Here is a 13,993-nt window from a genome sequence, read left to right as displayed (position 1 = left end):
GCCTCGGGCACCCGGCGGGGAGGGGCGGGGCCGGGCCGCGCCCCGGGGGCCGCAGCCAATCGGCGCGCTCGGGGGCTGCGCGCGGCGCCCGCGGCCGCCATCTTGTGGGAGGGCAGAGGCGAAGGGCAGAGCGCGGCGGGCACGGCGGCGGCGGGCCAGGTACGGGGGAGCGGCCCGGGCCGGGTCCTGCTGGGTGGGACGGCGGCTCTCCGCAGCGCAGGGGTACCCGCGACCTTCAGCCGCGACATGGCTCTCTCGGAGTCTCGGGTGCTGCCGCGTCCCTTCCCCGGCCCGACGCGAGCGCGGGGTCGCGGGTGTAGCCGGGCAAGGGCACCGGGCCCCTTCCGTCCATGGAAGAAAACGGGACTCGCGGGACACGGCGTGCCTTCCCGTCCGCGGAAGGGCGCCTCGGCTCTTGCCCAGGCTTTTGCATTGGTCAGGCACGAGAAAAGATGACCTTGGCTTCTCCAGTCTTTGCCAGTAGCGCGTTTAGAGGGGCTGTTTCATTAAGCTTTTTAACTATGGCGCAGTCAGCTAAGGCTTACCTGGTTATACGCCAGCGATAATGCCGCTGGATTGGCTTGGATAGGAGATGGGTGACACGCAGCTGTGTCGATGACCGCAGCGCCTGCAGGGCAGCTCCGTGCGTCTGCTGCAGGAGCACCGGGGGCTGCAGCATCTGCCGGGCTGCGGATCTGTGTCGGCTCTGGGGTGCCCTTGTGGGGAGGCGGAAGATAAGCAACAAGTGTTTGTCCTAAACATAACATCAGAAAAATATATCTCTAAACACTAAAAAAAACCACTCTGCTTTTATTGTGCAGTGAAACCTTTATTTGCTTATCTGCTTCCATCACCTGTTTTGTACCTTAAGAAAGCATGCTCTGCATGTGACTACTCCTTGTGTATATCCACTACTTGTCAAACATCCTGAAAGTAGATTTGGGAGCAGACAATGGAATGATGAAGCTCAGTGTAGAGATTAGTTTGATTTTCCTATTGAGCCTGTCCAAGTGACTTTAAATTAATTCATTGTCCTGTTTGTTAGGACAAGCAGCCATGGCTGGCCATGACTCAGGATCTCAACACCAGTTCACTGGATTTCAGAAGTACTTCAATTCCTATACCATCATAGGCAGGAGGAATGTATGTATCAAGTACATTGTTTTTTAGTCTTGTGTAATGGCGTTTTCTGGGGCTTAGAGTGAAACTAAATTTAGCTTTTCTGTTTTACAGTATGTAATAGCAACGTACACAGGTGTTGCACTACTTGTCTTGTATTTCAAGTTTAGGCCTAAGAAGCAAACTCCTGCTGTGACAAATAAGTAAAAGGTGAGTGGCTGATGTTCCTCCAGGACCAAAATGCTTCAGTGCCAGGTCAGGAAGCAGTGATAAAGGACAGTGTAATGAGAAACAGAAACACAGGTACATGGAGTTCCTGTTTACCATTTTAAACCCTGAATAATCTATAGCTTCAACTTATTTGAGGACATTCTGAATGAAGTGGGTTATTAAAGGGAGTGCAGAAAGTATAGGATACAGTATTTTTGTTCTTCTGACATGGTAAATGGGACTAAGTATGGGATGCAGGGAAGGAGGAACAGAACGATGTTGCAGCAAGATACACTGGACTTTGCCTACAAATATTAGGTGCCTCTGGTCTATCCTTTTGCTTTAAAATAGGGATATCTTGTTTTGTAGGTTATTGAAATAATGAAACAGTACTTAAGGACTTATTTATTGACTGCATTAGAATTCCAAGTAGAGATTAATGCAGTCTGTGGAGACCTTCACTTGAACAGAGTACAGGAGCACCATATGATGGAGCTGTGCATGTTGCACACATGATTATTCAAGGCTCATACAGAAGTGACTGGACTTGTATAGCAACAACCTAGTGTTACAAAATTTTGGAGTCATTTTCAAATAAAGGATTTTCACTAAAATGGCATTTTGGCAAAACCTATAGGCTGTCCTCATAGCCTGGAGAAAGGGGTATAAAACAATAAGCTGTTTTATTAAAACAATAATAAAACATTGTTGTGTATTAAAGGGACATCAGCCACTTCTTCATAGGTGTGCTGAAATCTGGCTGCTTGTAGCTAAAATAGTTTGAGCTTCGGGCAGGGGGATGTTCAGTTAACACTGTGCAAGAATTGCTATGTTTGACCTTTCTTCTCTTGGCAGGTTCCTGGCATGTCTGAACCTCCAATCTGTGTCAGTGTAATGCAGGCTGATGACTTGTTGTGGCTAATAAAATATAAATAATTGTTTTATTGGAAATATGAAACGGTCCAAAAAAGCTAGAGTGTGGTACTTCTTTTTTCCTGCTTTGTCAAAAATAGTTGCTTGTAGCAGAGATGGAGCATCTGATCAGGTCATTACTGTCTTAACTCTGCTGCTGCTGTAACACATCCTAAGGTGTTCTGAGCACCAGGCAGTAACCTAGGAAGGACCTCAGGGCCGTGACACTGCACAGGGCCTGGAGCTGATCCAAGCATCTCCACACATCCATGTCACAGCTTGCATGGTTTGCAGCTGTCTGGTTGCTCCTACTTTTTGCATTACATGATATTAGTTTATATGGAAAACCATCACATCTGCCTCAGTTGTCTGTATTTTGCACAGAACCTCATTGGCTTTGATAGAAAACCTCTGAAAATAGGCTGACCCAGTTATGGTATTTGAGCTTTTTCTGTTACTGGTTTCTCTTGCAGAGGGAAGAAGAAAAATGGCTTAGTTGAGTGATGTTAAGCTCCTGTAACTCTCCACATTCATAAACAGTGACCCACAAAGTCCAGTGACTACTTTTCCTGTCTCTTGTGAAAGGAGGTGCTCTACCACAGTTAGGTGTGTGCAGTCTCCTCTCTGCCCAACACTCACATCTATCACATTCTCCACAGTGTCCTTCTATTGCTCAGTTAACACTTGGTATCCTCAGATGTCACAGTAGTGCTGATGTGGGAATATGATACCACACTTCTGCCAGCAGCTGGGGTTGAACCATGCTAAAGCTTGCAAATAGTTTACTTTCCAAACTGAGGGCAGCAGGAGGTAGGAATGTTTCTTGGTAAAAATGAAAAAATTAATTACAGGGTCTTGCTCTCTCTACTTAATTTTTTCTTAAAGCCATTTTTGTACATGCTGTACCTACTGAACAAATCTGGTCATCTTTCCCTCCTGAGTGTTTGCATAGGTGGCTTCAGCTGTATTTAATTCCCCCACTAAAGAATGATGGCTGTAAGAGTGTAATAACGGCAGGAGCTAGAACCTGTAGTCTGCCTTTAGAACAAGATTCATATGGAGTGGCTACTCATCAACTTCAACATTTGTTATTACTTTGTTTCTCTTAGCACAGTTGTCACAGTTACAAACTGCACTTGCTTCCATTCCAGCCCTTAACAGAAGTAACTATCTTGTAACATAGACACAAAGTAAGTGGTTTTAGTATTTATTATAATATCAAAAGTATAAAACTGTACAAAATACAAAGGCAGAATGTGGCATACTTTAAGCTGTCAAAAATTGTACTTAAATCTAAAAGTATATGGTCATATTGAGAGCTAGGAAATTTTGTTGAGGTATCATTACACAAAAGAAAAAAAAATCAAAGTAATGAAGTTTTACCCTTTTTTCTTTGAAAAAATGTCTAGGTGAGCTTCCTAGTGAGTTTTCAACACTTTATTTTGATGCATAATGCCTGTAGTATAGCTTTACTCTGTTAGAGCAAATGAGATGAAAGAGGAGGTAGTTCTCCATTTACTTTACATTAGAAATACAAGTCTTGTTTTTATTTTCACTAGAGAGCCAGTAGATTGTTCAGGTGTCCATGTCCTTACTATGAAGTAATGAGGAACACAAAACTTAATTTGCTGCACAAATTTTGTAAGAGATAAGCAACAAAAACCAACCCAAACCTAAGCCACACTGGACCTGGCCCGTGGTGGTGGTGGTTTTGGTTCAAAGACACAAGCATTCTTCCCAGTGTTCTGCACATTTTACTCTTTAAAAATAAAACGCAGCTTTATTGGTAGTCCAGGAGGACTCAATGGGTACAATCCTTTTGTGGATAGGAATTGTAGCTCAGCAGACAAGCTGGCCTTTCAAAAGCAAACTGGTGACACACTTATCCTTTCCTGCTGCTATAATGTTTCAATTTCTTGGCTAGTTTTACTGGGTTTTTTTATGGTAAACCTTATGCAGAAAGGATACAGGCTATTAATGTTCTTTTACAGCTAATACAAAATAAAGGGGTTTAAGTCCACTTTTTAAATAGTGACTATTTAAGCTGTGCCTGAGTTCTTTTTATTTTCTCATACAATAAAGTATGAAAGTAAATAAAGTTCACATTGCACTTCTGGTTGCTTATCACACTCAACAGTACTGGCTACCTTTGAAAACAGTAACAAGATTGTGTTTCTGACACCTCAAAAGAGCACACCAGTTTGAAATCTTTTCAGGACTTAGTACTTGGCTGCATAAAAACCGTGCATGGAGCTTCGCAGCAGTTCCCCACAAGCATCGGGCTGTCGGGCCCACTCCGTCAATGCCCTGGTCGTTGCTATGATCTCACCATGCCTGCTGCCCAGCCCAGGCTGTGGTGAATCAAACTACATTCTTCTTTCTTGAAAATGGACAGTGTTGCTTGTGTTTGAGACTGATGAAACATTTGCTATACATAAATTAAGTGCTTTAAAAAATCTGAGAACACATGTAAAGGCTGTTAACTTTTCACAAGTTTCATCAGAGCTCAGTACCACCTCTGGGAAGAGATGGCTCATTTCATATGTACATATCTATGTTACCAAAAGCACCACAAACAGTTCCTTCTTTTATAGCCACAAAGTCTTGTCAATCTCCAGCATTTTCAAACTGCAGATAAATATGAAACAGCAGAATTGAGAAACACTGCTTGCATAAATTACAGTTTCATACTCCTTGCAAGACTCGTGGGGTCCTGTTCAAGACATTCCCTCTCCTCTCACATCTTGAGGTCACTACTGCAATGAATTGGCACATTCTCAGCTTCCTCATCTACTGTGAGCTGTAGGCTCCTGCAGCCAGCAGCAGGTTCCTGCGTGTGAAATGGAGGTGAACAACCGGGGTTGATTTAGTCATGTATGTGCCCAGTAGCAAGTCCTGTGAGTTTTCAGGCAAGTTTATGTGTCCAGTGGCTGTAGTAAAGTCATCAGTTTCTAAATCTTCAAATGCCTTCACAGCATCCCACAGACGAACTGTGTTATCCATTGAACCTAAAAAGAAAAAAAAAAACAGTTTAACATATTTTGTTATAAAATAGAATATAAAAAATGGTTCTGGGGAACAAGTTAACAGAAATTAAAGCTCAGAAAGCAAAATACTATAGCAAGCATCATACAGCATACTGAATGCACATATAAAAGTTACCAGTCCTTGCTGCTTTTGCTAAGCAAGTGATTCTACTTTGTCTTTCTCAGTTTAAGGAACTAATTATATCATTCCTCTTCAGAATTATGGAATACAATGGACACTTCACTGTTGCTGGTGAATTTTACCTGATGCTAAAATCTCCCCATCCCTACTGAATCTGAGCGCATAAATAGTGTCTGTGTGCCCTTTCAATTCGCCAACCATCAAGCCATGTCCAATATCCCACAGCAGAACTCTTCCATCTGTTGCTCCAGTAGCCAGGAATCGTCCATTAGGAGAAAATGCTAGTGAATGAATTGGTCCCTAAAACAGACATGGGGAGGCAGCAAGTTAATTAAGTCTACTCACATTTAGACAGTCAAGCTGTGTTCAGAACAGAACAGTTTAAAATCTCAGCATAGAAATAAAATCACTTTCACACTGTCAGTGATCTGCTTTTACCTTATGTCCAGTGAATATTCTTACACAATTCCCATTCAAAACATCCCAGAGCCTTATAGTCCTGTCTGCTGAGCCTGTAGCAATATAGTTGGAGTTTGGATGAAATCGGGTACACGTCACATCTGCAAGATGGCCAGCAAAGATCCGTAATGGCTGGTAGTGATCTGTAGCCCACAGACTGAAAAGAAAAGCTGTATTAATAAAAGAATCCTAAAGAAGTTCAGTCTGTATCTGTTGGAGCAACCCTAGAGGAAGCCACAGAAATGCTCAGAGGGCTGAAGGACCTCTGCAATAAGGAAAGGATAGCAGTTTAGCCTGGAGAAGAGTTGACTCTGGGCCTTTCAGTACTTGAAGGGGGAGTAGAAGAAGGATGGAGACAGACTTTTTAGCAGGGCCTATTGCAACAGGACAAGGGATAATAATTTTAAACTAAAGGAAGGCAGATTTAGTCTAGCTACAAGGAAGACATTTTTTACAATGAGGGTAGTGAAACACCCAGGTTGCCCAGAGAGGTGGGAGATGCCCCATCCCCATCCCCAAGGTCAAGTTGATGGGGCTTTAAGCAGCCTGATCTAGTTTAAGATGCCCCTGCTCATTGCAGGGCTGTTGGACTAGATGGTCTTTAAAGGTCCCTTCCCACCCAAACTGTTCCATGATTCAATGACTGGTTGCATAATGAGAAAAAAAAAAGTAATTGTGGAGTGATTTCTTAGGGGTCAGTTTATTGAATTAACAGGATGGTTTTTGGAAAAAGATACCTTTTAGAATGGAGAAATAAAGAATATTCTGTCAAGCTGTTCAACAATTAGAGGAGAACACTTCTAATCAGAGGATCACTTAGGAGGACATAATCTCTTTAGTCATCAGATATTACTAATGTGTGTTGAAAAAACAGAAAAACAATGAGATAATATAATGCGTGTTGAAAAAAATAGTAAAGCCACATTAATATTTTTTCAGTATTTTAACTGACATAAAATTTATTTTGAGTAATAGAGTAGGCAAGAGTATATCAGCTAATGAATTTCAGGGTTGATACACCACAAACTAACCCAGACAAGTGAAAAACACATGCAGTTTCTTACCGAGCCACTCTGTCGTGTCCCCCAGACACAAAGTAATAACCATAGGGTGAGAACTGTGTATCCCAAACTGGATAATTGTGTCCTTTATATCCCACCAAACACGTGAATGTTTGGAGACTCCACAATCTCACTGTGCCATCCTCAGAACAGGATAACAGATAGTTTCTGTCACAGGAGAAAGTACAGCATATAACATACCAAACTCACAGTACCAGTTTGGGACATCATCCATAAATTAGCATTTCAGTTCAGTAAGCAACAATAACCAATTCAAGCAGAACCCAATCCTAGGCCCTTATGCAAAAATGAGATTATTTGACATTGAGGATTAATTCTGATGGCACTTAATACTGAAGGGGAAAAAAGCCCAAAAAACACACCAGAGAGGAAGTCCAGTTACAGGAAAAAATGGCTAGTAAACTCCTACACTGTATTATTTTTGTAAAAGATCTTCTATTACAACTCTGAATAAAAATTTCATGATTCCCTGAAAGAGAATTCATATCATGCTCTCATTCTCAATTATAATTATAGACTATATTTGTTTCACACAAAGTTTACTTCTCAGCTGTGTTTCTGTGGTGGCTGTTTCCTGACTAAACACAAGCAAAAGCAAAAGCAAAACCTGAGACATTTAAACCTCTTTTCCACTGTCCAGACTCCTATCACTATGCAAAGGTTTAAAATTTCTTATTTTAAAGATACTGTTCCATACATTCTGAAAATAAAGTCTTAATAGAATATGAGAAACTTGAAGTACAATGATGTGCTACTGAGACTTAAAGTCTTGCAACACTCTAAGTTACATCACTGCTGTAGAACTTTCCCTCTCTATCCATCAGTTAGTTAAAACCCCAGCTTAAACTACAGTTTGCAAAACTGTAGTTTTGTCATCTAAGTCCTAAATCTCCAAAACGGTGTTGGTATTCTCAGCTATAGTTTATTTCAGTAATAGCTGACAGAGCCCAACACCCTGAACTTTATGAGCATTTACACAGTTTCTTACAAGCTACATGAGCAAGAATTGCTTTAACCTGGAAAAAACTGCATTAAGAATATGTTCTCATTCAGTAGCATGCAATTAAAACTGAAGACAAGCAAACTAGTTAGCTTGTAAACTTTTACCTATCCGGACTGAAGCTGGTGCCATAGACAGGTCCACTGTGACCATATAAAATCTTCAACTCACTTGCTGTTTTCTCATCCATGATCCTCTCCAAGACATCATCTGCTTCTTTGTCAATGAGACTGAGGTCTGCAATATTTCAAAGTTCATGTATCAGAATAACTGTCAGAAGTCCAAAGATAAATGTCATCATGACATCAGCTCAGTTAAATATCAAGATTTATAAATGTTTGTACAGTATCCAGCTTCAACCACAACACGTTGTTACACAAACAGCAGAATTAAAGGAGGCTGGTTTCCATGAATTTGTGTAGGTGTTTAGCTATGAACATTCTTTTCCAACTTTCTCAGAGTTCCCTCCTGTCCTTTCCCCCATGGTACCTCTAGTCTCTCCCCTAGGTCACCTAACCCCAACTGTCTATTACACCCTGTAGTTACCATCCAGTTAAGAAGCAAGATGGCTAGTTCCACACTAGTGGAACTATGACTAGTTCCAAACTCTGTGCACTGACCAACTCCTAGCAGGTGTACACTATCAGATTTTTCATTGCTTTAAAACTGTTTCTAGCATGTAGGTAGAACGTAGGATGTAATAATGTATCTGTGTATATATTGTTTCTTCAAAGTGAAGCATCCAACCACTGCAGCCAACTCCTGCCACAGGTATCTTCCCTGTTCAGGCAGAACATAAATGTCACAAGTTATGTATGCTCCTATTAAGTGTTATTGTCTTAATTACCTGCAGCTGTTTTCACACTACGTAGCTTTTTTGGAGTCACAGACCACACTCTGACAGTAGAGTCAGCAAAGCCTCCTACAATCATGCTGGAGTCATCTGTAATATCCACTGCAGTCAGACCCTACACACAAAATATCCAGTTATACTGTTTGAATATCTCATTATACATTGCAAATATTACAAAATCCTAAGAACTATTAAAAAGGTAATTTTACTCATTTTCAAAAATAGAGAGAATTACTGTAGGATAAACATAAACACACACAAATTCTTGTCCCATTAAAAATAAAGGTTTATGTATGAAGTACAGTCAGAACTGACAAAGAGTATTGCTTTCCAGTACTCCAGTGCAAAACATCTACTGTGTTCTGTAGGAAACACTTAGGACAGGAAAAGTGAAAGAAAGAATTATAGCAAAATCCAAGCAAAACCCAGGAACATGGAAATTTTATAGTTTAAGGAGTCTTTGAAGAGAATTTTGAAAGTTTTGGAACATAAACTTGACAATATTTAATCCAAACACTCCAATTACCCTTGCCAACACTGTTATGTCTTTTTTCTTTAGCAAGAGTGATGCTCATAATTTTGATTCCCTTTCCCCTTTACTCAAACTCTTTTACCAACCTGGTAAGCATTAAGGAATGTGTAGAAGCAGATGGAGGGCAGGCACTCTGGTCCAAGACGCACTCGCCTTGCAGCTTCCTTCATATTCATTACTCTATCCAGCTTGTCAGAGTCTTTCAGTTCTGGCAGAGGAATTCTACACAAGAAGCACCCATTTTTACAAAGTAAAAGCACCTTTCTTACTGTTAATCCAAACAAAATGAAACCTTTGCATGCAACCTCATACCTCAGTATTTAAATAAAACCCAAGAATTAGAAAATATGAAAGACAATGTAGGAGACTAATTGATGGGAAAAAGAGCCAGTAGCTTTCAGAATTTCAGACAGGTACTAGAACAAGATAAACAATTGAGTATGGCCTGAAAAGATTAGTGGGTAAACAAGTAAAATTTCATCAAGAGAAATCTAGATTGACTTGATGGACAATGACAGAGGGTTATATACCAAGGGTTCTGACCTCTCTTAGAAGTTTTACAGCTAAAGCTTTGTATAGCCAAAATGATAAAAATGCCATGTGAACAAAGATGCAGATTTGGCTTGACAAGACTGGATTTTATAAACTTCTCATTTCCTTGGTACCTGTTTTGGGGAGGAGCATTAGGGTCCTGTTTTTTACTTTTTGACCCTACATTATCTTTTTTAGGTTTTTTCTTCTTTGGCTTTCCTTCCTCATTTTCTCCTTCTTCATCTTCATCATCCAAAGGCACATCAAACTCTGGTTCTTTCAATAAGCCGAAGAAAACCTACAAGCCAATAAAAAAACACACAAGACAAAAAAAGTAATTGCTGTTCTTACTGAAAACCAAAATTTTTAATGGTAACTTTTCAATGGTAGTAGTCCAAGCAATAGAGCTGCCCCTTTAAAGCTGCCCTGTTTAATATTGCAGCATATATTACTGCTTAGCTCATAAGCAATGTAGTATATGTTCTCCTGGTTTACCCAGCCAACTGATCTGCACAATTTTAAATTCTCCCACCATCTCTTAATCTTTCCTTAAAGTGCAATCCCCACCCTACCTCATTTATTTGTATAGTACTGTGGTACTACACACACAGCTCTTCTAGTAACAACTGGTAGCAAGTCAAAATTACTATCTGTTGTACAAAAGAGGAAGCCAAATAGTCAGGTCTCCATTTTAAAATCCAAAGTAACTAATGAGTTAGTTTAAGTTTAGTTCAGAGGGCTGAACACAAGGTTGTATGTCAAAAGGATTCCTTCACCTGACAGCAATAAATCTCCATCTCCCTCTACTCCTGTAAACACCTGTTTGTACAGTTCTCTTCCTTTGTTCTGTTGATGCTGTCTTTTAAGATCTCAAGTTATGACTGTCAATCTATACTAAGGTATCTCCCTGAAAAAACAGGGAAATTTGTAACAAGCACAACAGTCTTTGTGTCCTACCTTTGCTTTATTAGCTTCTCGTTTTGCCTCCCCAGCCAAGCTTCCAACCATAGCATCTATCTGCTGTTTACTGCGAGGCATTCCATCAAATATATCAATGTAAAGATGCTCCTGAACAATGTTCCAGATCTGATTGTTCTGCTTTTCCTGAAGATGCCTCTTCAGGAGCTGGTAAGAGTCACGGGAAATGCGCAGCACAAACTTGCTTGTTCGGAAATCCAGCATGGTCTCGTTACCTTTCATATGCTCCTTTTTGGTTAAGCTCGACAGGACACGCAGGTCATCCTGGTAATAGCACTCCTGATCCCCATGAAACCTATTGAAACAATTTAAGATACGGTAAAAGGCTTAGTCACTCAACTTGTTATAACTATTTACAGAACTATTTGAAGGGAAATAAAGTTATCTTTTCAGATTGAAGTATTTCACAATTGGTCTGAATTCACAGAACAAATTAAATTCTATTTTCTTCTCAAGTGATAAACAAGTGAAACATAGTAAGAATACAGAAAGTTACAGATTAGCCAGAAATTAATTTCTTTAAACTCATTTAAAGAATTTCAATGTGCATCCTATAATATCAGCAAATAATTATAGCATTCATTATTTTGGCATCTCAGTGCAATCTTCCAGTGATAAAAACTGACCCCACAATCTCTTCCTAAAGATGCAGTATCTCTTCATTGATACTTCTGCAGCAAGGAGCCCATCAGCACATCATTAACATGGTTCAAACTCTGACAATGCACAGTTCACTAGTTTGCACATCTTTCTAACAGGAGATTGGAAAAGAATAAGAACAGTAACTACAACCCATGGCACTGTTACTTGAGCTTTCAAATCTCTTCAACTTTAGAGAAGAAGAATAATACATACACATGTGTATGTATACAAATAGCTCACAGATTTAGCCAAAGTAGCAAACACAAAATAACACAAATGTACAAATGAAAATGAATTACCTTTCAAAAAAAGACTTTGCCTCACTCTCATGTTGATTGTAGACCAACTCCAAGTACATGTGCACAAAGAGAGGATAAAAGAGCTGAGACAATTCTGCCCGATGGCAGTCCAGGGAGCACTCGATGAAGTGTTTCAATCCGCTGTAGTACTCCTCGTACAGCGTCGGGTCCCCTTGCTGGTTGTAGGCCGACAGCACCGCGCTCACGTCCGGCTGATCCTCCACAACCACCACGCCTCCGACTGCAAAAGCACCAGCCAACAACAACAGCTGCTCAGTCAGTCTGCAAGAGCCAGCAAACAAACAGTGCCCACAACCCCCTGGTCAGGTGAGCAAAACACTGTGCCCATGCAGCACCAAGTCTAAACAACACAGGTGAGAGCACATTGGTCCAGCAGCCAATTCTCTCCAGCAGTTTTTTGGACTTTCCCTGCCAACTGTTGCCAGTCAGTGCCTAATTCAGCCAGGATTTTAAGTGTAAAGGAAGAAGCCACTAACATCACCAGAATGAGTTATTTTACTGCTAGGGCTAGAAACTCTTAACCAAGGAGCAGAATGCAAGACATACCTACTATAATTACTTTGCTTCCAGTAAATAAGCAAGTTAAGTAGACTAAGTGAACAATTCACCAAGACCACCATACAACCATCACAGAACAGTGACACAACACACAGTTCTGTTCTACACAGCAGTTTTTACACACTTCTATTGTTTTGTCTTTTATATAAAAACAATAGTATCTGGTGATGTCATGAACAGGCTGACTTTATGCTGTACACTCACTGGAACTCAGACTAGCAGTTCCTGAAATTCCATTATTCAGTAAAGATGCCTCACAGAACACCTTGATTAACAACACTTAGAATTGAATTATCCAAAGGACATCTGAAGTACTCAGAAATTCGATAAAGAAATACAGAAAGCCTCGCCTACAAATATCCCGTGGCTCCTTCACCAAAACTCAGCCTGTACATCAGACCTCTGTTCTCATCCCTGCAGTCAGACCCGGGACAATCCCCATTAACTTCAATGGAAACCTCCTATTCTTGATACACTATCAGCTGTGACTGGAACACAAGCGGGAGCACTTCTCGCTTCACAGTGCTCCCTCCAAATGCGAGAGACACCCTGTCCTTGGCCCCCTGCTGCAGGAGATACGGATTTCTCCACGGATTATATGGAGAAATGAGACACCCAGGGACCTCCCGGAACGCCGGAGTAGACTCGGTGGTACCGAGAACCTGACACCGACCGCTGTGTCCCAGCATAACGGAGAGCCGCCGAGGCTGCGAGCAGCACGCGGGCTCCCCACTTCCCGGGGCTCCCGCCGAGGAGGGACGGACCCCGCAGACCTCACCTTTCCCCGGCGGCACGGCGGCAACCGCAGCCACCCCGGGGCTGGAAGTCGCGACAGCGGCGACGCTGCCTCCTATGGCGACGGCGGCAGAGCTGGAGCCCCGGCCGAGCAGCGCCTCGCCGGAGTCCGCCTCGCTGCCGGAGCCCCCCAGGAGCCCGGCGCTGGTGGGGCTGAGCGCGGTGGCACCCAGGTCGTCACCGAGCAGGCGGGCTTCGCGACGCAGGATCTCCTCGGACTCGCGGAGGTTGCTGCGCCGCAGGAACTGCAGCACGGCCACAAGCGTCTGCCGGTCCAACGCCGCCGGGGAGGCGGCCGGGCCCGGCGCCACGGGCTTCAGGGATGCCGCATCCCCACTGGCTCCCGCCGCCTCTCCCTCCACCACGGTGGCCGGGGCGGCGGCGGGAGCGGCGGCGGGAGGCACCGCGGGCGGCGGCGGCGGCGTCCCCGCCTCGGGGTCCGGCTGCACCGCCGCCACCTCTGCCGGCTCCTCATGCAGCGCCGCCATCTTGCGCCGCCGCCGCCAGGCGCGGCCGCCCTCGCGACAGTGAGGGCAAAGGAAGGGCACTGCTGCCGCTGTCTCCGCAGGCACGCGCGGCTTCGCTTTGCGACGCTGTCGGGAGCGCTTTGCGGCAGCGGGGGCGCGGTGAGGGCGGTGGCGGCGGGGCGGCGTGAGGGGACGGGGCCGTGTGGGCAGTGCGGGACTCCCTGGGGTGCACCGAGCGTGGCCTTGGGACTGTGTGCCTTAGGGGATGGCCCGCTGAATTGTCCAGATATTTCTAATACTGCTTCTTTTAATCGTGTCTGTTAAACAGAGATTTGGTGATACTTGTTGAAAGGCTGAGATGACTGGT

At 43.0% G+C, this 13,993-nt stretch overlaps 2 protein-coding genes across 2 annotated transcripts; one reads left to right on the top strand and one right to left on the bottom strand.

Annotated features, from left to right (window-relative positions):
- Positions 1–59: 59 nt before the first annotated feature.
- On the top strand, positions 60–2,287 carry ATP5MK (ATP synthase membrane subunit k). Its single transcript, XM_021536319.2, has 4 exons — positions 60–159; positions 1,046–1,143; positions 1,234–1,329; positions 2,185–2,287. Exons 2-3 carry the CDS (start codon positions 1,057–1,059, stop codon positions 1,324–1,326), a joined length of 180 nt encoding a protein of 59 aa, XP_021391994.1. The 5' UTR covers positions 60–159; positions 1,046–1,056; the 3' UTR covers positions 1,327–1,329; positions 2,185–2,287.
- A 1,148-nt stretch (positions 2,288–3,435) lies between these two features.
- On the bottom strand, positions 3,436–13,647 carry TAF5 (TATA-box binding protein associated factor 5). Its single transcript, XM_021536318.2, has 11 exons — positions 13,143–13,647; positions 11,786–12,026; positions 10,824–11,139; positions 10,001–10,164; positions 9,422–9,557; positions 8,798–8,918; positions 8,058–8,187; positions 6,933–7,097; positions 5,848–6,025; positions 5,532–5,709; positions 3,436–5,249 (listed from the first exon to the last, which is right to left on the bottom strand). Exons 1-11 carry the CDS (start codon positions 13,645–13,647, stop codon positions 5,032–5,034), a joined length of 2,352 nt encoding a protein of 783 aa, XP_021391993.1. The 3' UTR covers positions 3,436–5,031.
- Positions 13,648–13,993: the final 346 nt, after the last annotated feature.

This window comes from Lonchura striata, chromosome 7, assembly GCF_046129695.1.
Source record: "Lonchura striata isolate bLonStr1 chromosome 7, bLonStr1.mat, whole genome shotgun sequence".
In the NCBI taxonomy this organism is placed as follows: domain Eukaryota; kingdom Metazoa; phylum Chordata; class Aves; order Passeriformes; family Estrildidae; genus Lonchura; species Lonchura striata.
This window is presented reverse-complemented; position numbering and strand designations above follow the sequence as displayed.

Coding starts and splice junctions, on each gene's coding strand:
- ATP5MK (XM_021536319.2), top strand. CDS start 1,057: ATGGCTGGCCATGACTCAGGATCTCAACACCAGTTCACTGGATTTCAG. Junction 1,144..1,233: donor CCATCATAGGCAGGAGGAAT/GTATGTATCAAG, acceptor TCTGTTTTACAG/TATGTAATAGCAACGTACAC.
- TAF5 (XM_021536318.2), bottom strand. CDS start 13,647: ATGGCGGCGCTGCATGAGGAGCCGGCAGAGGTGGCGGCGGTGCAGCCG. Junction 9,558..10,000: donor AATGCTCCTCCCCAAAACAG/GTACCAAGGAAA, acceptor CTTCTTGTGTAG/AATTCCTCTGCCAGAACTGA. Junction 5,250..5,531: donor TGGGGAGATTTTAGCATCAG/GTAAAATTCACC, acceptor TTTTCTTTTTAG/GTTCAATGGATAACACAGTT.